The 24,026-nt window shown below is 43.6% G+C and overlaps 2 protein-coding genes across 4 annotated transcripts in view; one reads left to right on the top strand and one right to left on the bottom strand.

The window, feature by feature from the left end:
- The window catches only part of tmod1 (tropomodulin 1), a 109,447-nt gene extending 107,258 nt beyond the window's left edge, over positions 1 to 2,189 (top strand). For all 3 annotated transcript variants that reach the window (XM_070880826.1, XM_070880808.1, XM_070880816.1), the window contains one exon: positions 736 to 2,189. In XM_070880826.1, coding sequence (XP_070736927.1) covers positions 736 to 800 — 65 coding nt within the window. In that variant the 3' untranslated portion in view covers positions 801 to 2,189. The remainder of the gene's footprint in view (positions 1 to 735) is intronic.
- A 17,700-nt stretch (positions 2,190 to 19,889) lies between these two features.
- LOC139264376 (thiosulfate sulfurtransferase/rhodanese-like domain-containing protein 2) overlaps positions 19,890 to 24,026 on the bottom strand; it is a 32,154-nt gene continuing 28,017 nt past the window's right edge. The window contains exons 8-9 of the mRNA XM_070880727.1: positions 23,519 to 23,657; positions 19,890 to 20,520 (exon numbers count right to left, since the gene is read on the bottom strand). Coding sequence (XP_070736828.1) covers positions 20,288 to 20,520; positions 23,519 to 23,657 — 372 coding nt within the window. The 3' untranslated portion in view covers positions 19,890 to 20,287. The remainder of the gene's footprint in view (positions 20,521 to 23,518; positions 23,658 to 24,026) is intronic.

The following is a 24,026-nucleotide window of genomic DNA, read 5'->3' as shown; positions in this document are numbered from 1 at the left end:
ATTGGATAAATATTTAAAAAGGAAAACATTTCAGGGCTATGGGGAATGAGTTAGGAGTGGGACTAATGGACTAGTTCTTTCAAAGAGCCACCAGAGGCTCTATGGGCCAAATGGCCTCCTCCTGTGCGATTCTATGAATTTATGAAACCCAGACAGCGGGGCACTGAAAAAGAAACTATTTTACTTCACTTTCACTGTGTTCTCTAATTCAGTGTGTTCTGGAAATTGTGACTTACGCTTTACATATCCAGTACCAGGAGCCAGCTACATTATCAAAGTGACAATAGTCAGTGATGTAGGAAAAATCCATGACCATTCAGTACTGGGATATATTACCAAGCAATAATTCACATTGGTCGTTTGCTGAGGGAACAATTATCTACGGTTATGTGTAGACAAAGTACTTTACTTCAAATAGTAGAAGAGTTGTACAGAATAGTGGATGTTTAAGAGAATGGTGTATAGCAGCATTACTTAGGAAAATTATGAGTAGAAAACTGTCACGCCTTAAAGTTAAGGATAATAAGGGAGTGATAAAGTTAGGATACATGACTAATAAGGCTACACATTCTAAGTTAATGAAGGCTATAGATTATAGTAGAGTGAAGATTACACATTGTACAGAAATTAAAGCTATATATCTTAAGGTAATGCAAGTTTAATTCTCATAAGTATACATATTTGTAATTTAAATTTTTATCAAGAATTACTAATTTGTTTATCCATTTATTTTAGTAAGGCAAAGCCGACTTCAGGGCCTCAATGGCCCCATCTTCCCCAGGTGCCGGACGATTGTCTAATCTGTTTGTGAAGACTTCATGCTGCTACAGAGCACGCCCTACTCTGATGGTTTTTATGTACAGCCGAAAGTGCCTTCCCAGTTCTCTGTTGTGGCTCAATTTTTTTTCTTAGTGTTATATGATGGGACGATGTACCTAATTGAAGCTTAGTGGGAAGTACACTGGCAAATGTCTACTGCAGTAGCTTGTACAGATTGTGGTGTGCTTTGTCTGATAGAAAAATAGCACTATGTGTAGTGCAGATATATGTTTCAATCCAATTAGTCCTATGTGCCATGAAGCCTGAAACCATCAATTCTAAATCCATCCATCAGTTGTTGTGTACATCCCTGTATGGATCATTGGGTGAAACTATAGCTATATTGTGCATGAACAAGCCTGCTGTTCTAGCATTTACTGTAGAAACATAGGTAATCCTTTTATTTATATGACTTGATGCCAGAGAATTACCTCCTTGTGTAAGCTGCTGTCCTGTCCTTGCACGAGCACAAAGTTCATTCATTGACTGTGGGGAAAAAAAAGAGAATGAAGTAATGCACTGCTTGAGAATTGTGTGCATCACCCTACTGTCTGCCAACTTTGGGAGCTTTTGTGTAACCCAACATCTCCACTAATTTGTGTTACTTATGAAAAAGGAATTCAAAGGATCCAGAATGTTTTTGCGTTTATTCAAATATTTAACTTAGGTAGATTTAAAATCATGGACATTTATACAAACACTGGCTCTTTTTTGAGATATCAGATACTAAGAGATACAGCCTCTGGTTATACTTAATGTTACCGCAGATGAAATGAACTCAGATAAAATGTAGGGCAGAGAATAATTTGAAATTATTTATATTCATTTTTGGGCTGTATTTGCATTGTGCCCTGAAAACCAAGTATTTTTAAGAATCCTAAGTAACTTTTTCAAGAGTTTTATTTTTAAGTATGCAGAGCCTGTTCTAGTTTTAAACCTAAACCAGTTCAAATTTTTGAAAGATCCATGAAAGTATTGTCTTATTCAATCGGCAAACTCAGTCTAGACTGCTCACATTCACAGAGCTGTGTGCAACAGTCCATTGACACCAGGCTTTTATTTCCCATGAAACTATTTTTAGTTCTAAAGGCAGGGCATTTTTTTGTTGAAAAAGAAAATGAATAACTGAATTGCTTATAAATTTCAGACTGGTTCCAAAAACAGAACTGTGGTGATTAACAGAGCAGGCTCTGGCCAAAGCAGATCAAAAGGTTGGTTTTAAATCTACAGTGTTGTGGTTTTAAAAAAAAAATGTAGAATGTGTTTGTTGCACTTTATGATAAATAAACCATTACAATTTTGGGCATTCTGTAGCATCACATGATTTGACAAAGTCAATAAAACTTCCTGTTGTACCACTGTCCAATAAAGGTAGTGACATTTTGTTTATCTTTACATGGAACAGGTGGAGCATAATCCCAATTTAATGGTCTTAATGCCACAAGGTTAGGAAGGAGGAAATCTACATTTGTTCAAAACAAAATGGGCCAAATATTGCGGCCTAGCCGGGTCCGTACGAAGTGCGCACGGACCCGGCGACACCTCGCAAATGCCGGTTCTCGGGGTGCGATACACATGTGCCGAAAACTGACTTTTCTGATCTGTCAATTTCTTCAGACCGATCAAATGCATCCCCGCAGGAATGACATCCATGCGGTAGAGATTGGGGTATTTGCCCAACTCATGCCCAGCGAATGTCCTTCAAACTTTTACACCCGGCATAACTTACTTTTACCAACGTAACACTTTTAAAACATAGAAAAATGTAATTTAATCATTCATTTTTACATTTAAAAACCCTGTCCATTAAGGTAAGTTTATTTTAACCCCATTTTAAAAAAATCCAACTTTTTTTTCTTCTAAAACATTTAATTACATTTAATTTCAATTAATTTTAAATATGTGAGGTGTTTTTTAAAATTTATTCTGTGTTTCGGTGTTTTAGGGGGTTATTCTCATTGATAGTAATGGGAACTCGTACAAACAGAGTTCCCAGTAACATCAATGAGAATATTACTTCGTGATTGGTGGTCCAGGTCCATGTGATTGCAACATAGATGTCCGTATGTGAAAGATAGATCCCCGTATGCTGCGCAGCGAATGAAGGCCTCCGACCAGAATCGTACATTTCTCCGGGACCAACAGGTAGTTTTGTCGATTTTTTTCGGGTCGGATGCGTTCATACGAAGGAAGCCTCCAACCGCAGTTTTCCCCCCCAAATGATCTGTTCTGTAGATAAAGGCACCAACTAGGTGGGCAGAAAGTGAAAGGACATAAATCTTTCAAAATCAACCTATCAGCTTGTGGCTCATAAAAACCCCTTCCTCTGGGCTATTCCATGGTCCTTGGGGTATAAACATACAAAAACAGAGAGGAATATTGAATGTTTGAAGCATTTATGTTTGCAACCACTTAATTTTCCTAAATCATTAAAAAGATTGAGTGAGAAGATATTTGCCACATTGTGTACTTCGGCTTTTCTTATTTGATATTGTCCATGCATTTTAAGGATCATTATTCAGTACACGTTGAACAGAGAAAGAAGGAACTTGCCTTCTCACGACTTCGATGTCCCAAAGTGCTTCACGGCCAATTAAGTACTTTTTGAAGTGTAGTCATTGTTTTAATACAGTGAAATGAAGTAGCCAATTTGCACACAAGATCTTTTGATGTAGAGTGGGACCTAGCAACTTCTAAAACTGATTTCTAAATTGTATATTCTATATTGTTGTAAATGGTACCTTTCTACGTGGTTTTGAAAATTATCTTTTTACATTGACTCGGACGTGACATAGATTTTGTTATCTTCGGGGGGGGGGGGGATAACTGCCACTTAATAAATAAGTGATGGGGGAGAACAATAGATTTTTAAATATATATATTGGGTGGTATGACAACATGATACAACTTGTGTTGTTGAATACAAGGAGAGGTATGTCACAAATCTGATGCTGGTGGTTGTTTGGACCACAAACACTTTATGCTCCAGTCCAAAGCAGATGTAAATCTCAACAGGCCTGTCCTGCAGTCAGATAAGATCTGATTAGCTACTAAGATCTGGAAATGCAGTATTTTGTTTTAATAGATTTATCCCGTTCAGGTGAAGTATTACTATTGCAACCATCTAGTGTGCCTATTGGGCAGATGATAAAGTTGCAGACTTTTGTGTCATACATAGAAGTTACAACACAGAAATAGGCCATTCAGCCTAAATGTCCCGGTTGCCATTTACCCTTCATGTGAGCAAATAGTCCTCATCACATTTACTCACTCTCTTCCCATATCCCTTTAAACACCTTTTCTTTCCTCCATCTTTCCAATTGAATCTTGAATGTTGACATAGGCCTTGGATTTCCAGGGCTTTCTATGCTGTGACACTGTAACTTTGTCGCATAAACAAGGTTTCTGTTGCACTTCCAACAAAGCTACGATGCACAGAAATTCAGGACCATAGTTTCTCCCTCCACCACTAACACTGGAAGTGAATTCCACAGCCTCAACTCTCTGTGGGGTTAGAAACATAGAAAATAGGTGCAGGAGTAGGCCATTCGGCTCTTCGAGCCTGCACCACCATTCAATAAGATCATGGCTGATCATTCACCTCAGTAGCCCTTTCCTGCTTTCTCTCCATACCCCTTGATCCCTTTAGCCGTAAGGGCCATTTCTATCTCTTGAATATGGGTTGTTTCTCCTGCCCTTCATTTGAAATCTTGTATCCACGGCCCCTCGTTCTCGACACCACAACGAGGGTTCGTTCTCATCAATGGACTCCATTATTCAGTGATCTCTTCCAGAGGTAGGATTATCCAAATTGGTTCCATTTGTGATAAAGGGATTTTGATAGTTCTAACTTCAAGGAAGCAAAAGTAATTTTGATAACCCCACACTATTTTTCTTCTTTCCCCCCCAAAAGTGACAGTTCTGGAATAATCCCTCGCCTTCAAGTGGTCCATCACCAATTCTTCCCATTACTTTCCTTAACTTCTCTGTTTCCATTTCTGGGGATAGGCTATCGCCCAATATCCACGAAAAGCTCACTGACTTCCACAGTTACCTTGACTACACATCCACCCCGCTTCCTATAAGTGCTCTCTCCCATTCCTGTCATTTTAATTCTCCACCTTACTTCCACTCTGACCTCTCTCCTCAGCCTCCTGTACGGTTCCAATGAAGCTCAACGTAAGCTTGAGGAACAGCACCTCATTTTTCAATTAGACACTTTACAGCCTTCTGGACTCAACATTGAGTTCAATAATTTCAGACCATAACCTCTGCCCCCATTTTTTCAGATGGCAACTGTTGATGATCATTCTGCTGTTGCCATTTACACATCCTCTAAAACATAAGAATTATGAGCAAGAGTAGGCCATACAGCCCCTTGAGCCTGCTCCGCCATTCAATAAGATCATGGCTGATCTTCAACCTCAACTCCACTTCCCTGCCCGATCTCCATATCCCTTGATTTCCCCTAGAGTCCAATAATCTATCTCAACTTTGAATATATTCAACGATTCAGCTTCCACAGCTCTTTGTGTACAGAATTCCAAATATTCGCAACCCTCAGTGAAGAAGTTCCTCATCTCAGTCGTAAATGGCTGACCCCTTATCCTGAGACTATGCCCCCGAGTTCTAGACTCTCCAGTCAGGGGAAACAACCTCTTAGCATCTACCCTGTCAATCCCCTTCAGAATCGTGTATGTTTCAATGAGATCACCTCTCATTCTTCTGAACAGGCCCAATCTACTCAATCTCTCCTCATAGGATAACCCCCTCATCCCAGGAATCCATCTAGTAAAGCTTTGTTGCACCGTTACTAAGGCAAGTATATCCTGCCTCAGATAAGGAGACCAAATCTGCAGAGTACTCCAGGTGTGGTCTCACCAAAGCCCTGTACAACTGTAGCAGGACTTCCTTACTCTTGTACTCCAACCCCCTTGCAATAAAGCCAATATGCCATTTGCCTTCCTTGATCCATTTTTGTTTCTTTACTTGTCCCATTAACATCTCCTTTTGCTTGCACCATCATCCTGTTGTCATCTAACTATCCACCTTATCACAGACTATCCCCATTTCCCTGCCTCTGTCCTTGATTAAAACCTGTGAGGAGGGATGATATGTTAAAAGGATTATCAAATGAGGTTATACGGGTTGAACTAAAAAACAAAAAAAGGATAATCACACTGATGGGACTGTACTATATACCCCCAAATGGTCAGAGGAAGATAGAAGAGCAAATATGCAGGCACATTCTGAGCAATGTAAAAACAATAGGGCAGTAGTAATAGGGGATTTCAACTACCCTAACATTAACTGGGATAGAATCTGTGTAAAAGGTATAAAATATAAGAACATAAGAATTAGGAACAGGAGTAGGCCATCTAGCTCCTCGAGCCTGCTCCGCCATTCAATAAGATCATGGCTGATCTGTCCGTGGACTCAGCACCACTTACCCGCCCGCTCCCCGTAACCCTTAATTCCCTTATTGGTTAAAAATCTATCTATCTGTGACTTGAATACATTCAATGAGCTAGCCTCAACTGCTTCCTTGGGCAGAGAATTCCACAGATTCACAACCCTCTGGGAGAAAAAATTCCTTCTCAACTCGATTCCCCCGTATTTTGAGGCTGTGCCCTCTAGTTCTTGTCTCCCCAACCAGTGGAAACAACCTCTCCGCCTCTATCTTGTCTATCCCTTTCATTATTTTAAATGTTTCCATCAGATCACCCCTCATCCTTCTGAACTGCAACGAGTAAAGACCTAGTCTACTCAATCTATCATCAAAAGGTAACCCCCTCATCTCTGGAATCAGCCTAGTGAATCGTCTCTGTACCTCCTCCAAAGCCAGTATATCCTTCCTTAAGTAAGGTGACCAAAACTGCACGCAGTACTCCAGGTCCGGCCTTACCAATACCCTATACAGTTGCAGCAGGACCTCCCTGCTTTTGTACTCCATCCCGCTCGCAATGAAGGCCAACATTCCATTCGCCTTCCTGATTACCTGCTGCACCTGCAAACTAACTTTTTGGGATTCATGCACAAGGACTCCCAGGTCCCTCTGCACCTCAGCATGTTGTAATTTCTCCCCATTCAAATAATATTCCCTTTTACTGTTTTTTTTCCCAAGGTGGATGACCTCACACTTTCCGACATTGTATTCCATCTGCCAAACCTTAGCCCATTCGCTTAACCTATCCAAATCTCTTTGCGGCCTCTCTGTGTCCTCTACACAACCCGCTTTCCCACTAATCTTTGTGTCATCTGCAAATTTTGTTACACTACACTCTGTCCCCTCTTCCAGGTCATCTATGTATATTGTAAACAGTTGTGGTCCCAGCACCGATCCCTGTGGCACACCACTAACCACCGATTTCCACCCCGAAAAGGACCCATTTATCCCGACTCTCTGCTTTCTGTTAGCCAGCCAATTCTCTATCCATGCTAATACATTTCCTCTGACTCCGCGTACCTCTATCTTCTGCAGTAACCTTTTGTGTGGCACCTTATCGAATGCCTTTTGGAAATCTAAATACATCACATCCATCGGTACACCTCTATCCTCCATGCTCGTTATATCCTCAAAGAATTCCAGTAAATTAGTTAAACATGATTTCCCCTTCATGAATCCATGTTGCGTCTGCTTGATTGCACTATTCCTATCTAGATGTCCCGCTATTTCTTCCTTAAAAGTTTCAAGCATTTTGCCCACTACAGATGTTAAACTAACCGGTATATAGTTACCTGCCTTTTGTCTGCCCCCTTTTTTAAACAGAGGCGTTACATTAGCTGCTTTCCAATCCGCTGGTACCTCCCCAGAGTCCAGAGAATTTTGGTAGATTATAACGAATGCATCTGCTATAACTTCCGCCATCTCTTTTAATACCCTGGGATGCATTTCATCAGGACCAGGGGACTTGTCTACCTGGAGTCCCATTAGCCTGTCCAGCACTACCCCCCTAATGATAGTGATTGTCTCAAGGTCCTCCCTTCCCACATTCCTGTGACCAGCAATTTTTGGCATGGTTTTTGTGTCTTCCACTGTGAAAACTGAAGCAAAATAATTGTTTAAGGTCTCAGCCATTTCCACATTTCCCATTATTAAATCCCCCTTCTCATCTTCTCAGGGACCAACATTTACTTTAGTCACTCTTTTCCATTTTATATATCTGTAAAAGCTTTTACTATCTGTTTTTATGTTTTGCGCAAATTTACTTTCGTAATCTATCTTTCTTTTCTTTATTGCTTCCTTCGTCATTCTTTGCTGTTGTTTAAAATTTTCCCAATCTTCTAGTTTCCCACTAACCTTGGCCACCTTATACTCTCCTTTATTTCCTTGTTTATCCACGGCTGGTTATCCCTTCTCTTACCACCCTTTTTCACTGGAATATATTTTTGTTGCACACTATGAAAGAGCTCCTTAAAAGTGCTCCACTGTTCCTCAATTGTGCTACCGTTTAGTCTGTGTTTTCAGTCTACTTTAGCCAACTCTGCCCTCATCCCACTGTAGTCCCCTTTGTTTAAGCATAGTACGCTCGTTTCTGACACAACTTCCTCACCTTCAATCTGTATTACAAATTCAACCATACTGTGATTACTCATTCCGAGAGGATCTTTTACTTGGAGATCGTTTATTATTCCTGTCTCATTACACAGGACCAGATCTAACATAGCTTGCTCCCTTGTAGGTTTTGTAACATACTGTTCGAAGAAACAATCCCGTATGCATTCTATGAATTCCTCCTCCAGGCTACCCCGTGCGATTTGATTTGACCAATCGATATGTAGGTTAAAATCCCCCATGATTACTGTCGTTCCTTTTTCACATGCCACCATTATTCCCTTGATTATTGTCCGCCCCACCGTGAAGTTATTATTTGGGGGCCTATAAACTACGCCCACCAGTGACTTTTTCCCCTTACTATCTCTAATCTCCACCCACAATGATTCAACATTTTGTTCATTCTTCTCTCACAACTGCCCTGATATCATCCTTTATTAACAGAGCTACCCCACCTCCTTTTCCTTCTTGTCTATCTTTCCGAATCGTCAGATACCCCTGTATGTTTAATTCCCAGTCTTGGCCACCCTGCAACCATGTTTCTGTAATGGCCACCAAATCATACCCATTTGTAATGATTTGTGCCGTCAATTCATTTACTTTATTTCGAATGCTGCGTGCGTTTAGGTAGAGTGTTTTAATCCTAGTTTTTAAACCATGATTTCTAGTTTTGACCCCTCCTGCAGCCCCTTTATATTCAGTGGCCCTTTTTGTTTTTTGCATTGGGTTTTTCTGCCCTCCACTTTTACTCATCTCCTTTCTGTCTTTTGCTTTTGTCTCCTTTTTGTTTCCCTCTGTCTCCCTGCATTGGTTCCCATCCCACTGCCATATTAGTTTAACTCCTCCCCAACAGCACTAACAAACACTCCCCCTAGGACATTGGTTCCAGTCCTGCCCAGGTGCAGACCGTCCGGTTTGTACTGATCCCACCTCCCCCAGAACCTGTTCCAATGCCCCAGGAATTTGAATCCCTCCCTGCTGCACCACTGCTCAAGCCACGTATTCATCTGAGCTATCCTGCGATTCCTACTCTGACTAGCACATGGCACTGGTAGCAATCCCGAGATTACTACTTTTGAGGTCCTACTTTTTAATTTAGCTCCTAGCTCCTTAAATTTGTCTCGTAGGACCTCATCCCTTTTTTTACCTATGTCGTTGGTACCAATGTGCACCACGACAACTGGCTGTTCTCCCTTTTTTGTATCCCCTATCACTATCACTCTCCCTCTGTTTTTCCTGCCCTCCTGTGCAACAGAGCCAGCCACGGTGCCATGAACTTGGCTGCTGCTGCCCTCCCCTGATGAGTCATCCCCCTCAACAGTACTCAAAGCAGTGTATCTGTTTTCCAGGGGGATGACCGCAGGGGACCTCTGCACTACCTTCCGTGCACTGCTCTTCCTGTTGGTCTTTCATTCCCTAGCTGGCTGTGGATCCTTCACCTGTGGTAAGACCAACTCGCTACACGTGCTACTCACGTCATTCTCAGCATCGTGGATGCTCCAGATTGAATCCACCCTCAGCTCCAAATCCGCAACGCGGTCCGTCAGGAGTTGGAGGCGGATACACTTCCCGCAGATGTCGTCGTCAGGAACACCGGAAGTGTCCCTGAGCTTCCACATGGCACAGGAGGAGCATATCACGTGACCGAGCTCTCCTGCCATGACTTAACCCTTAGATACACTTAAATTGGCAACAACAATGTTAAACGGTTACTTACTGATAAGAAAAAGAAAAGCTACTCACCAATCACCAGCCAATCACTTACCTGCTTGGCTGTGACGTCAACCTTTTGATTTCTTTCTACTTTTTTGCCTTCTCTCCCTGCTGCAGCTGCACCGGCCACGCCTCCCCACGCACCTGGGCCTTTATAGGCCGCTCCAACACCACGCACTCCCGCCTCTCGGACTGCCGCCGCCTCTCCATGCACCTGGGCCTTTATAGGCCGCTCCAACACCACGCACTCCCGCCTCTCGGACTGCCGCCGCCTCTCCACTCACCTGGGCCTTTATAGGCCGCTCCGACACCACGCACTCCCGCCTCTCGGACTGCCGCCGCCTCTCCACGCACCTGGGCCTTTATAGGCCACTCCAACACCACGCACTCCCGTCTCTCGGACTGCTGCCACCTCTCCACGCACCTGGGCTTTATAGGCCGCTCCGACACCACGTACTCCCGCCTCTTGGACTCTAAAGGGTGCAGAATTCTTAAAATGCATTCAGGAGAACTTGCCAATACGTAGCAAGCCCATCAAAAGTGTTCTAGACTTGGGAAGTGAAGTTGGGCAGCTGGAAGGGGTATCAGTGGTGGTAGATTTAGCATAGTTATGGAAAAGGACAAATACCAGGAGTAAAAGTTCTCAATTGGGGAAGAGCCAATTTTACTAAATTGAGATGCGATTTAACAAACTTTTCACTATGGACGTCCAATCCCTCTACACTTCCATCCCCCACTAGGATGGCCTGAGGGCGCTCCGCTTCTTCCTCGAGCAGAGGCCCAACCAGTCCCCATCTGTCACCACCCTCCTCCGCCTGACTAGACTTGTTCTTACATTGAACAACTTCTTCTTTAACTCCACTCACTTCCTCCAAATTAAAGGTGTTGCTATGGGAACCACATGGGTCCTGGCTATGTCTGCCTTTTTGTGGGATATGTGGAACATTCTTTGTTCCAGTCCTACTCGGGTCCCCTCTTTTTCTGGTACATTGATGACTGTATCGGTGACGTTTTCTGCTCTCCCCCCTAAATTACAACATTTCATTTACTTTGCATCCAATTTCCACTCGTCCCTCACCTTCACATGGTCCATCTCCCTCTTCCCTTCCCTTCCACGACTTCTCTCTCCATTTCTGGGAATAGACGATTAACAAACATTCACTATGAGCCCACTGACTCCCACAGCTACCTGGACTACACTTCTTCCCACCCTGCAGCCTATAAGGACTCCATTCCATTTTCTCAGTTTCTCCGTCTCCGTTGCATCTGTTCTGATGACGCCACCTCCCACACTAGTGCCCCTGACATGTCTTCCTTTTTCCTCAACTGAGGATTCCCCTCCGCCGTGGTTAACATGGCCCTCGATCGTGTCCGTTCTATTTCCTGCACCTCTGCTCTCACCGCTTCCCCTCCCTCTCAGAACCAAGACAGGGTTTCCCTTGTCCTCACCTTTCACCCCACAAGCCTCCACGTTAAACGGATTATTCTCCGCCATTTTGGTTCTGTCTTCATGAAAGAAGACACAAATAACCTTCCGGCAATACTAGGGGACTGAGGGTCTAATGAAAAGGAGGAACTGAAGGATATCTTTATTAGGTGGGAAATTGTGTTAGGGAAATTGATGGGACTGAAGGCCGATAAATCCCCGGGGCCTGATAGTCTGCATCCCAGAGTACTTAAGGAAATGGCCCTAGAAAGAGTGGATGCATTGGTGATTATTTTCCAACAGTCTATTGACTCTGGATCAGTTCCTATGGACTGGAGAGTAGCTAATGTAACACCAATTTTTAAAAAGGGAGGGAGAGAGAAAACAGGGAATTATAGACCAGTCAGCCTGGCATCTGTAGTGGGTAAAATGATGGAATCAATTATTAAGGATGTCATAGCAGCGCATTTGGAAAGAGGTGACATGATAGGTCCAAGTCAGCATGGATTTATGAAGGGGAAATCATGCTTGACAAATCTGGAATTTTTTGAGGATGTAAGTAGTAGAGTGGACAAGGGAGAACCAGTGGATGTGGTGTATTTGGACTTTCAAAAGGCTTTTGACAAGGTCCCACACAAGAGATTGGTGTGCAAATTCAAAGCACATGGTATTGGGGGTAATATACTGACATGGATAGAGAACTGGTTGGCAGACAGGAAGCAGAGAGTTGGGATAAACGGGTCCTTTTCAGAATGGCAGGCAGTGACTAGTGGAGTGCCGCAGGGCTTAGTGCTAGGACCCCAGCTCTTTACATATACATCAATGATTTAGATGAATGTAATATCTCCAAGTTTGCAGATAACACTAAACTGGGTGGCGGTGTGAGCTGTGAAGGTGACGCTAAGAGGCTGCAGGGTGACTTGGACAGGTTCGGTGAGTGGGCAAGTGCATGGCAGATGCAGTATAATGTGGATAAATGTGAGGTTATCCACTTTGGGGGCAAAAACGTGAAGATAGAATATTATCTGAATGGCGGCAGATTAGGAAAAGGGGAGGTCCAATGAGACCTGGGTGTCATGGTTCATCAGTCATTGAAAGTTGGCATACAGGTACAGCAGGCGGTGAAGAAGGCAAATGGTATGTTGGCCTTCATAGCAAGGGAATTTGAGTATAGGAGCAGAGAGGTCTTACTGCAGTTGTACAGGGCCTTGGTGAGGTCTCACCTGGAATATTGTGTTCAGTTTTGGTCTCCTAATCTAAGGAAGGACGTTCTTGCTATTGAGGGAGTGCAGCGAAGGTTCACCAGACTGATTCCCGGGATGGCTGGACTGATATATGAGGAGAGACTGGATCAACTGGGCCTTTATACATTGGAGTTTAGAAGGATGAGAGGGGATCTCATAGAAACATATAAAATTCTGACGGGACTGGACAGGTTAGATGCAGGAAGAATGTTCCCAATGTTGGGGAAGTCCAGAACCAGGGGACATAGTCTTGGGATAAGGGGTAGGCCATTTAGGACTGAGTTGAGGAGAAACTTCTTCACTCAGAGAGTTGTTAACCTGTGGAATTCCCTACCGCAGAGAGTTGTTGATGCCTGTTCATTGGATATATTCAAGAGGGAGTTAGATATGGCCTTTACGGATAAAGGGGTAATGGAGATAAAGCAGGAAAGGGGTACTGAAGGAATGATCAGCTATGATCTTATTGATTGGTGGTGCAGGCTCGAAGGGCCGAATGGCCTACTCCTGCACCTATTTTCTATGTTTCTATTTGCGCCACCTCCAGCGTGATCCCACCACCAATCACATCTTTCCCTCCCCTCTCTCAGCATTCTGAAGGGACCACTCCCTCCGTGACACCCTGGTCCATTTTGCAGTCAACCCCAGCGCCCCCTCCCCTTCCCACGGCCCCTTACCGTGAAAGCACAGGAGATGCAACACCTGCCCTTTTATCTCTTCCCTTCCCACTGTCCAGGGCCCAAAGACTCCTTCCAGGTGAAACCGCGATTTACTTGTTGTACTTTCAATTTAATAAACTGTATTCGCTGCTTATTATGTGGTCTCCTCTACATTGGGGAGACCAAACGCAGATTGGGTGACCACTTTGCAGAACACCTCCATTCAGTTCGGAAGGGTGACCCTGAGCTTTAAATTCGGAGTTCCCATTATTCGGAGAATAATGCGCTAAAACATCCAAACACAACATAAATTGAAAAATAACACATCGCATATTTAAAATTAATTGAAATTAAAGTTAATTAAATGTTTTAGAAAAAAAAAATGTTTTTGGATTTTTTTTGTGTATTTTAATAGGGTTTAAAATAAACTTACCTTAATGAACAGAGTTTTAAACTCAAAAATTAAATTTAAACACATTTTTAGTGTGTTTTAAAATGCTTATGATGGTAAAAGTAGGCTATGCCCCTGCTTTTACCAGGCATAAAAGCTTCAAGGACATTTGCTGGGCAAGAGATGGGCAAATAGCCCAATCTCACCCACACGAACGTCATTGTGCGGAGATATGGAGGTTCTGTCAAGCGAAAACTTGACAGATCGGAAAAGCCACTTTTGGGCGCATGCACATTGCATGCTGAAAACCAGCTTTTGCAAGGCCTCACCTGGTCCGTATACACTCCGTACAAACCCGCCGAGGCTGGGATTTCACGCCCGTTAACTATGTTTCTCTCTCCACAGATGCTGCCTGACCTGCTGAGATTTCCAGCATTTTTTGTTTTTATTTGTGATTTAACAAAAGGGGACTAAAAACAGCTACTTGCAGGTAAATCAGTGTCAGAGCAGTGGGAGGCATTCAAGGAGGAGTTAGTGAGAATTCAGAGAAAATATGTTCCTACAAAGTAAAAGGGTCAGACGCTCAAATCTACAGCCCTCTGGATGTCAAAGGGCATAAAGAGTCGGAGAAGGTAAAAAAAGGGAAGTTTGTCGGAATACTGAGAGCTCAATACTGCAGAAAATCGAGGGATATAGAAAGTGCAGGGGTGAAATTAAAAGAAAATTAGGAAAGCAAAGAGAGGGCATGAAAACATATTGCCAAGTAAAATCAAGAAAAACATAAAGATGTTTTATAAATACATCAGGAGCAAGACGATAACTAAGGAAAGAGTAGGGCTGAAAAGAGATCATAAAGGTAATGTGTGTGTGGAGGTGGAAGATCTGGGCATGGTTCTTAATGAAGACTTTGCATCTGTCTTCACAGGAGAGGGAATGCAGACATTGTAGTTAAGGAGGAAGAGTGTGAAATATTTGATGAGATAAACATCATCATCATCATAGGCAATCTCTTGGAATCGAGGAAGACTTGCTCCTACTCTTAGAATGAGTCCTTAGGTGGCTGAACAGTCCAATACGAGAGCCACAGTCCCTGCCAGAGGTGGGACTGACAGTTGTTGAGGGTAAGGGAGGGTGGGACTCGTTTGCCGCATGTTCTTTCCGCTGCCTGCGCTTGTTTTCTGCATGCACTCAGCGATGAGACTCAAGGCGCTCAGCGCCCTCCCCGATGCACTTCCTCCACTTAGGGCAGTCTTGGGCCAGAGACTCCCAGGTGTCGATGGGGATGTTGCACTTTATCAGGGAGGCTTTGAGGGTGTCCTTATAACGTTTCCTCTGTCCACCTTTGGCTCGTTTGCAATGTAGGAGTTCCGAGTAGAGCGCTTGCTTTGGGAGTCTTGTGTCTGGTATGTGGACAATGTGGCCTGGCCAGCAGAGTTGATCAAGTGTGGACAGTGCTTCAATGCTGGGGTTATTGGACTGGTCGAGGACACTAACGTTGGTGCGTCTGTCCTTCCAGGGGATTTGTAGGATCTTGCAGAGGCATCATTGGTGGTATTTCTCCAACGACTTGAGGTGTCTACTGTATATGGTCCATGTCTCTGAGCCATACAGGAGGGTGGGTATTGCTACAGTCCTGTAGACCATGAGCTTGGTGGTAGATTTCAGCAGGGCCTGGTCTGCGAACACTCTTTTCCTCAGGCGGCCGAAGGCTGCGCTGGCACATTGGAGGTGGTGTTGAATCTCCTCATCAATGTCTGCTTTTGTTGATAAAAGGCTCCCGAGATATGGGAAATGGTTTACTTTGTCCAGGGCCTCGCCGTGGATCTTGATGACTGGGGGGCAGTGCTGGGCGGTGAGGACAGGCTGATGGAGGACCTTTGTCTTACGGATGTTTAGCGTAAGGCCTATACTTTCGTACGCCTCAATAAATACGTCGACTATGTCCTGGAGTTCAGCCTCTGAATGTGCGCAGACGCAGGCATCGTCCACGTACTGTAGCTCAACGATGGAGGTTGGGTGGTCTTAGACCTGGCCTGGAGACGGCGAAGGTTGAACAGCTTCCCACTGGTTCTGTAGTTTAGCTCCACTCGAGCGGGGAGCTTGTTGACTGTGAGGTGGAGCATGGCAGCGAGGAAGATTGAGAAGAGGGTTGGGGCGATGACGCAGCCCTGTTTGACCCCGGTCCGGCCGTGGATTGGGTCTGTAATGGATCTGTTGGTAAGGATCACGGCCTGCAGGTAAGGATCACGGCCTGCATGTCGTCGTGGAGCAGGCGGAGGATGTTGATGACATTTTTGGGGACATCCGAACCCGCAGAAGGACGCTCCATAGACCCTCATGGTTGAGTGTCAAAGGTCTTTGTAAGGTCGAAGGTGGCCATGTATAACGGCTGGTGCTGCTCCCTGCATTTTTCCTGCAGCTGTCACGCTGCAAAGATCATGTCCGTTGTGCCCCATAGGAGACGAAATCTGCACTGTGACTCCGGGAGGAGCTCGGTCATAGGGAGAAGACGGTTGAGGAAGACTCTAGCGACAACTTTCCCAGTGGCTGATAGCAGGGAGATTCCTCTGTAGTTGCCGCAGTAGGACTTGACCCCCTTTTTAAAGATGGTCATGATCACTGCATCTCTGAGAACTCCCGGCATACTCTCCTCCCTCCAGATGAGGGGACAGCAGAAGCAGTGCCGCAAAAAAGTCAATGCCGGGGCACTTAAAGACCCAGTTAAGAGAGCCCTATACAACCAGCGCCTCACAGCTAATCTAGCATGCCTGATGACCCTGAGACGCAGAATGCCCACAGTGCTTGGTCTGCCCTCCAGGTCTCCATAACCAGTGCCTGCAAAGAGACGCTTGGTCATTCAACCAGAAAATACCAGGACTGGTTTGATGAGAATGATCAGGAGATTCAAGAACTAATAGATCGCAAGCATAGTGCATTTCTGAGCCTTAAGCAACAACCCAACTCGGGAGCAGCAAAGCAACATTACAGGTGGCTCAAGGTTGAGGTCCAACAAAAACCCGGCATCTAAAGAACAGGTGGTGGATGGAGAAAGCACAGGAGATACAACAACTGGCCCACAGCCATGATGTGTGAGGATTCTTCATCACAGTCAAGGCCACCCATGGTCCAAATTCCCAAGACCCCACCCCACTGCTGGCCAAGAACAGGGAAACACTCATCAAGGACACTGAGGCAGTCAGGGCCCACTGGAAGGAGCACGTCGAAGATCTCCTCAATCGAGACTCTGCCTTTGACTCGAGTGTTCTCAACTCCATCCCGCAGCATGCGACCCAACACCATCTCAGTGAGACCCCAACGCCGCACGAGGTAGGAAAAGCCATAAGACAGTTCAAGGACAACAAGGCTACGGGAACGGATGGAATCCTGCTGAGGCACTAAAGTATGGCGGAGAGACGCTGTTGGCACGGATACACGAGATAAACATAGTGAGGGAGGAATTATTAAAGGGTTTAGCATCTTTGAAAGTAGATAAATAGACACAAATGAAATGTATCCCAGGCACTGTCCAAAATTTTTCAAATTCTCTCTGGCGACAGGCATGGTGCCAGACTACTGCTAACGTTGTACCATTGTTTAAAAAGGAAAGACCGAGTAATTACAACCTTGGTGATGGGCAAATTATTGGAAAAAATTATGAGGGATTGATCAAGGACAGTCAGCATGGATTTGTTAATGGAAGTTTGTGTCTGGGACCCCCCTTATTTTACTGTCCTTGGGTGCTGTCTTTGGGCAGTCTCCTTATCTTAGTCCTGTTACAGAGTCGTATTGTCCTAACATGAACCAGAACATCTTGTCTGAGGCCTGGCTGATGAGAGACATCGGCAAAGCTTGCTTGTTATTCCTGCACGTGAGAAACAACAGTCATCAGTTTCCAGGAATGCAGTCTCTTTCAGCTAGCAGAAATCCTTTGAAGCTTTGCTAAATCACGGGCAGCCATCTTTATACATTTTACACACACATTTAATATTAGTTACATATTTAGTTCTAACATTGCTACAGGTGCCGTTGCCCTAGGAGAAAATCTTTCCGCTGTAACACCCTCTCCTCAAAAAAACCCTTGACCCCTCCGTCCTTGCAAACTACCGCCCCATTTCCAACCTCCCTTTACTCTCCAAAGTCCTTAAACGTGTTGTCGCTCCCAAATCCATGCCCATCTTTCTCGCTACTCAATGTTTGAATCCCTCCAATCCGGTTTCTGCGCCTGCCACAGTACCGAAACGCCTGTCACAAATGACATCCTTTGTGACTGATAAACTATTCCTCCTCGTCCTTCTTGACTGGTCTGCAGCCTTTGATATGGTTGACCACTCTATCTTTCTAGAACACCTCTCCACTGTCATCCAGCTGCGTGGGACTGCACTGTAAAGTGCTTTGAGATGTCCGGTGGTCGTGAAAGGCGCTATATAAATGCAAGTCTTTCTATCTATTTGTAGTCAGAGAATCACCTGCAATGGCTACTCTTCCCGCTTCCGCATCATTACCTTTGGTGTCCACCAAGAATCTATCCTTGGCCCCCTCTTATTTCTCATCTACATGTTGCCCCTTGGACACATCATCCGAAAACACAGCACCAGTTTCCACATGTACGCTGAACACACCCAGCTCTACCTCACTGCCACTTCTCTCGACACCTCCATGGTCTCTAAATTGTCAGACTGCTTGTCCAACATCCAATTCTGGATGAGCAGAAATTTTCTCCAATTAAATATTGGGAAGACTGAAGCTATTGTTTTCAGTCCCCGCCACAAACTCCGTTCCCTAGCCACCGTCTCCATCCCTCTCCCCAACTTCTGTCCGAGGCTGAACCATTGTTCGCAACCTTGGCGGCATATTTGACCCTGAAATGAGCTTTCGACCACATATCCCCAGCATAACTAAGACCGCCTATTTCCACCTCTGTAACATCGCCCGTCTCCGCCCTTGCCTCAGTTCATCCACTGCTCAAACCCTCATCCATGACTTTGTTACCTCTAGACTTGACTATTCCAATGCACTCATGGCTGGCGTCCCACATTCTACCCTACCTAAACTAGACATGATCCAAAACTCGGCTGCCCGTGTCTTAACTCGTATCAAGTCCCGCTCACCCATCACCCCTGTGCTCGCTGACCTACATTGGCTTCCGGTTAAGCAACGCCTCGATTTCAAAATTCTCATCCACGTTTTCAAATCCCTCCATGGTCTTGTCCCTCCCTATTTCTATAATCTCCACTAGACCCACAACCCTCCGAGATATCTGCGCTCCTCTAATTCTGGCATCTTGAGCATCACCGATTATAATCACTCCACCATTAGTGGCCTTACCTTCAGTTGCCAATGCACCGAGCTCTGGAATTCCCTCCTTAAACCTCTCTCTCTTTCCTTCTTTAAAACCTCTCTCTTTGACCAAGCTTTAGGTCATCTTCTCTAATATCTCCTTAGGTGGCTCGGTATCAAATTTTGTTTGATAATGCTCCTGTGAAGCACCTTGGGGGGATGTTTTACTACATTAAAGGCACTATATAAATACAAGTTGTTAAATTACAGGCTTCTGATGACTGGCAATTAGATTTTTCAAGATACTCTATATTGGTCTCCAAGTCAAGCGGAAAAGGGGAGGGTTGAGAACTTAGACATTACAAAGAGAGGTTCTACAGGCAAAACGCTCCCAGTTGACGGTGGTAAGACAGCAAAAAGGGAGGAATCCTTTCGAGGGTGAACCGGATGTTGCCTGTCAATTTGGGCTGCAGTGAAATATAATTCATGAAAAACTTGATGCAGGGCCATCTGTTGATTTTTTGGTGGGAAATGTGATTAGATATTTGGAACCAAGCCATGTGGAATGTCAAATCAATAGTGACCAGATTAGCTTTGGGCTTTTGGACAGTTAAAATGGTCAGGACCGAAGCCTCAATTCACCACAGTGCAGTTTTGTAAAACGATTCCTAGTTTAGAAATTTACTGCAGGTAAAAACCTCATTTTGATTTGGTCCAAATACCTCAGTATACCTCAAATAGAATGAGTGTATCAACACAATTCAGAATTGATAATTTATTGATTGTAACTTAATTCAATTGATCTAATTAATACATGATTGCTATCAATTTAAATTCTAAGGAGTATGCTGATAAAAATCTACAACACAATAAATCAATTCATAAATTTTAAATAAGCACTATTAAAAAGAATTACATTAAAATCAATCTGTTTGATGTGATAAACCTAAAAAGAGATCTTTAAAACAGATTATCTGGTCATTTATCTCATTACTGCACGTGGGACCTTGCTGTGTGCAAATTGGCTGCTGTGTTTCCTACATTACAACAGTAGTTATATTTCAAAAGTACTTAATTAGCTGTTAAGTATTTTGGGAAGTCCTCAGGTTGTGAAAGTTGCTGTATAAATGCAAGTCCCTGTTTTCTTTAAAATCTGCTTTCATCTTTGTCAGGGTTTAAAAACTTTGGATAGCTTGAATACATTTTCTAATGTGGAAGCATGACAGGGATTCGCACCCGTGTTTCAGTACATTCACATTCCTCTTTCCTTGGGCGCCCCGACTGAGTTTCAGATGTTGCCTTTCCTTTCTCTTGGCACGTGCCACAACAGGCTACAAGGCCCTTTTCTCGACAGTGAACACAGGACAAAACAAGCTGACAGCAATAAGAAGTACTGCAGAGTCGGTATTCATCCCATGGGACACCACAATATCTGCACTCTGGAGAGGAGAAACAGAGGATTTGTTTCATAAGCATTAGATCCACAAAGGCAGCATCATTTAAACACGAATAATAACACACTAATTATTAACACTAATGAATGTGCTGAAGTCTGTGCTAAAACCATCTGCATCAGTTGGATACCTTAGTCATTAAAGGTTGATCTGAGGTCAAACGACTTGGAAGTTAATGTTGAAAGAGACAGAGTCCCAGAGGATGATGGCAACTTTCCCAATTAAGTGAGGAATGCTGCTCAGTCGGCTGCATCTTTCTGGGACTGCTTCAGTGTGTGTGTGTCCCGGCCAACATTCCTCCCTCAACCAACATCACCCTAGCCATTCATTTCATTTACTTTTCATGAAATCTTGCTGTGTGCAAATTGGTTGCCATTTTCACCTACAGTGACTGCACTTCAAAAATAATTGATTGGTTGTAAACTATTTTGAGATGCCCTGATGATGATATAAATGCAGTCTTCCCTTACTGCCTAAACCAGATTTCCTTTTTTGCGGGGGGGTGGGGGGGCGAGTGAGCTGGAGTTCTCGCTGCGCTTGAAGAATTTTATTGGACTGGGGCATTCTCGTCAATAGTAGTCAGCAATGTTCCCTTTAAGGTGCACGGCTGTGCTGTGCTTCAGGGAACCCGCACATCCGGATTTTCAATGCAAAAACCACATGCACAGTATTTTGAATGACCCGCGCAGCGCCAAAAATAATTACAGGGAACACTGATAGTCAGACAATAATCATATGCCTTTTTTTGTGCTTGGAGGGCGTCACACCTCTGAGTCATATGACATTAAAAAGAAGAGATGTCATGGGGATTGATCACTGAAAGTAAATCTTAAACCTGGAGTTGACATTGAATACAAGCTGAAGATAGTGGGAGCTGGCCAGTCTAGCATTGGCAAGCCAGTAATGTGGTGGTGTGTATTATTTGATGAGATGGTATTGGTAAACTTCAAGCTTGAAATTCTGTCAAGAACTCAAAACTACATTCAGTTCTGACGAAGGGTCATCGACCTGAAATGTTAATTGTTTCTCTCTCCACAGATGCTGCCTGACCTGCTCAGTATTTCCAGCATTTTCTGTTTTTATTTCAGCTTTCTAAACCACTTTATCGGATCGCCACAGATTGCCTACCACTCCAAATATTCTACTTTACAACAGAGAACATGTTAAGTAAAAACCCTTTTACTCTGTGTATAAATTAACACATGGTTGCTGCTGCCAATACAGTGTCAATCAACAACAACTCATATTTGTATAGCGCCTTTAACATAGTAAAACATCCCAAAGCACTTCAGGGGAGGTCAAATCTTTTGATACTGAGCCACATAAGGAAAAATGAGGGCAGATGACCAAAAGCTTGGTCAAAGAGGTAGGTTTTAAGAAACGTCTTAAAAGGAGAAAAGAGAGGTAGAGAGGTATGGGAGGGAATTCCAGAGCTCAGGGCCAGGCAATAGTAAACAAGTCGATAGTAAACAGAATTGAACTCCAAATTAATTCAGGGGTTGGAGTTGCTGAAGGTTTCAGATGAGCTCTATCTGAGTGCTGACTGGAGATAGAGTTGGGAAGATGAGCAAGTATCAGCCAGTTTTTATTTTGTTTTGATTTAAATTAGTAAAATTAAACTAACATTTTCTATGCTGATGCTCAGCCGATGACCTTAAGTAATAACTGTTCTCCAGCCCTGCAGTTTACAATGTTGAACATAGTGCTAAAAGGCCCACCTAGTGACTCATCATCCTGACTATCCCATTTAATACAAATGTTGTGGGGGGGGGGGGGAATTGTGGTCAGAGGCTTCCTGCGGGCGATTGCCTCCAATCGAAATTTTTTTTAAACAAAAATACCTGGTGGTCCCAGAGATATGTAGGATTGCGCTCGGATACCTAGCTTTGCAATCCAGCATAAGGGAACATGTCTTCCAGGATCGTAAGCGTATCCTGGAATCAAGAGGGCCTGGACCACCGATCACTATGAAGTAGTCTCATTCACAGAAATGGAAGCTCTGAGCTCCCATTACTATCAATGAGAACACTCCTAAAATCAAATAAAATACAAACAAACAAAACATTTAACTTTTTAAAAAAAAATAGAAATTGCATTAAATTAAATGTTTGAAAACATTTTATTTTTTTTTACATTTTTATAAAATGGTTTTAAGTGTTGAAAATAAACTTACCTTCATAGACAAGGATTTTAATATAAAAATAACATTTAATTTTTCTATGTTTTAAACTCTTACTCTGGTAAAAGTAAGCAATACATCTGCTTTTACCAGGCCTAAGAGTTTGAAGGACATTCGCTGGGCAAGAGTTGGGTAAATAGCCCAAATCTCCGCCCGTGAATGTCCTTCCTGCGGGGATGCGTGTGATCCGTCAAAATAAATATTGACAGATGGCAAAAGCCGGCTCTTGGCACGTGCGCATTGCGCACATCGTACGCACCTGAAGAGACTGCAATTTTTGGCCCAGTATTTGTAAATTATTCTACTAGATAGGAGGATTTATCCTTAAACAGCTTTCAGCTTCAAAATGGCAACTAAATAGGAACAGTCGTAGGCCATTCAGCCCCTCAAACCCATTCCGCCATTAAATTAGATCTTGGCTGATATGTACTTAACAAAAATCTTTCGATCTCAGTTTTGAAAATTTCAATTGACTCAGTGTCCATAGCCTTTTGGGGGATAGAATACTACATTTCCACTACCTTTGTGTGGAAAAAGTGCTTCCTGAATGGTCTCTCTCTAATGTTATGATTGTGGTCCCTTGTTTAGTCAGAAGGGAGTCCAGGGTTATGGGGAGTGGGCAGGGAATTGGAGTTGAGACCAAGATCAGATCAGCCATGATCTTATTGAATGGCAGAGCAGGCTCGAGGGGCCAAATTGGCTACTCCTGCTCCTATTTCTTATGTTCTGGATTCCCCTAATGTCATCAAGTATCACTAAAGCACAACAATACATTCACAGTTTATCTGTTGTAGAGATACTTACCTGAAATAATGTCATCGTTTGCAGAAATGGCATAGCGATCGTCAAACACAAACAGCTTTCCCCTGTAAAAACCACTTGGGAACTGTTCAAGGTATTTGTGAATTCCACCCTTGAGCTGATAAACTTCCTTACATACATCCTGAAGTGCAAGCATGAAGAATTATTCATTTTATATGAGAACATGCTGTTAAATATCAGTGGGGGAGTGTTCAAGGTTTTTATCTTTGCGAGCTGCTTAGGTACGTACAATAGGGTCATATACAAGGGCAATTACAGGGTTCCTGCATAACCAGTGAGGAATCACATTCAGAGGGACTGTGGGTTAGAGGACCAGGATTTCAGCATTGTGCCTTCCTCAGAGTGCAGCACTCTATGAGGAGGGTTTGAGTGCTCTACATCCTATAAAGTTTAAATCAATGTTTCCATTAATTTGAATATATTTCAAGCAGACGATGCCAAGACATCCTGAAGTTCTGAATTAGGATTCATTCACCAATGGCGTTCCACA

This window comes from Pristiophorus japonicus, chromosome 1 (genome assembly GCF_044704955.1).
Source record: "Pristiophorus japonicus isolate sPriJap1 chromosome 1, sPriJap1.hap1, whole genome shotgun sequence".
In the NCBI taxonomy this organism is placed as follows: domain Eukaryota; kingdom Metazoa; phylum Chordata; class Chondrichthyes; family Pristiophoridae; genus Pristiophorus; species Pristiophorus japonicus.
Note: the sequence above shows the minus strand (reverse complement) of the source record. Positions and strands in the feature narration are given on the sequence as shown.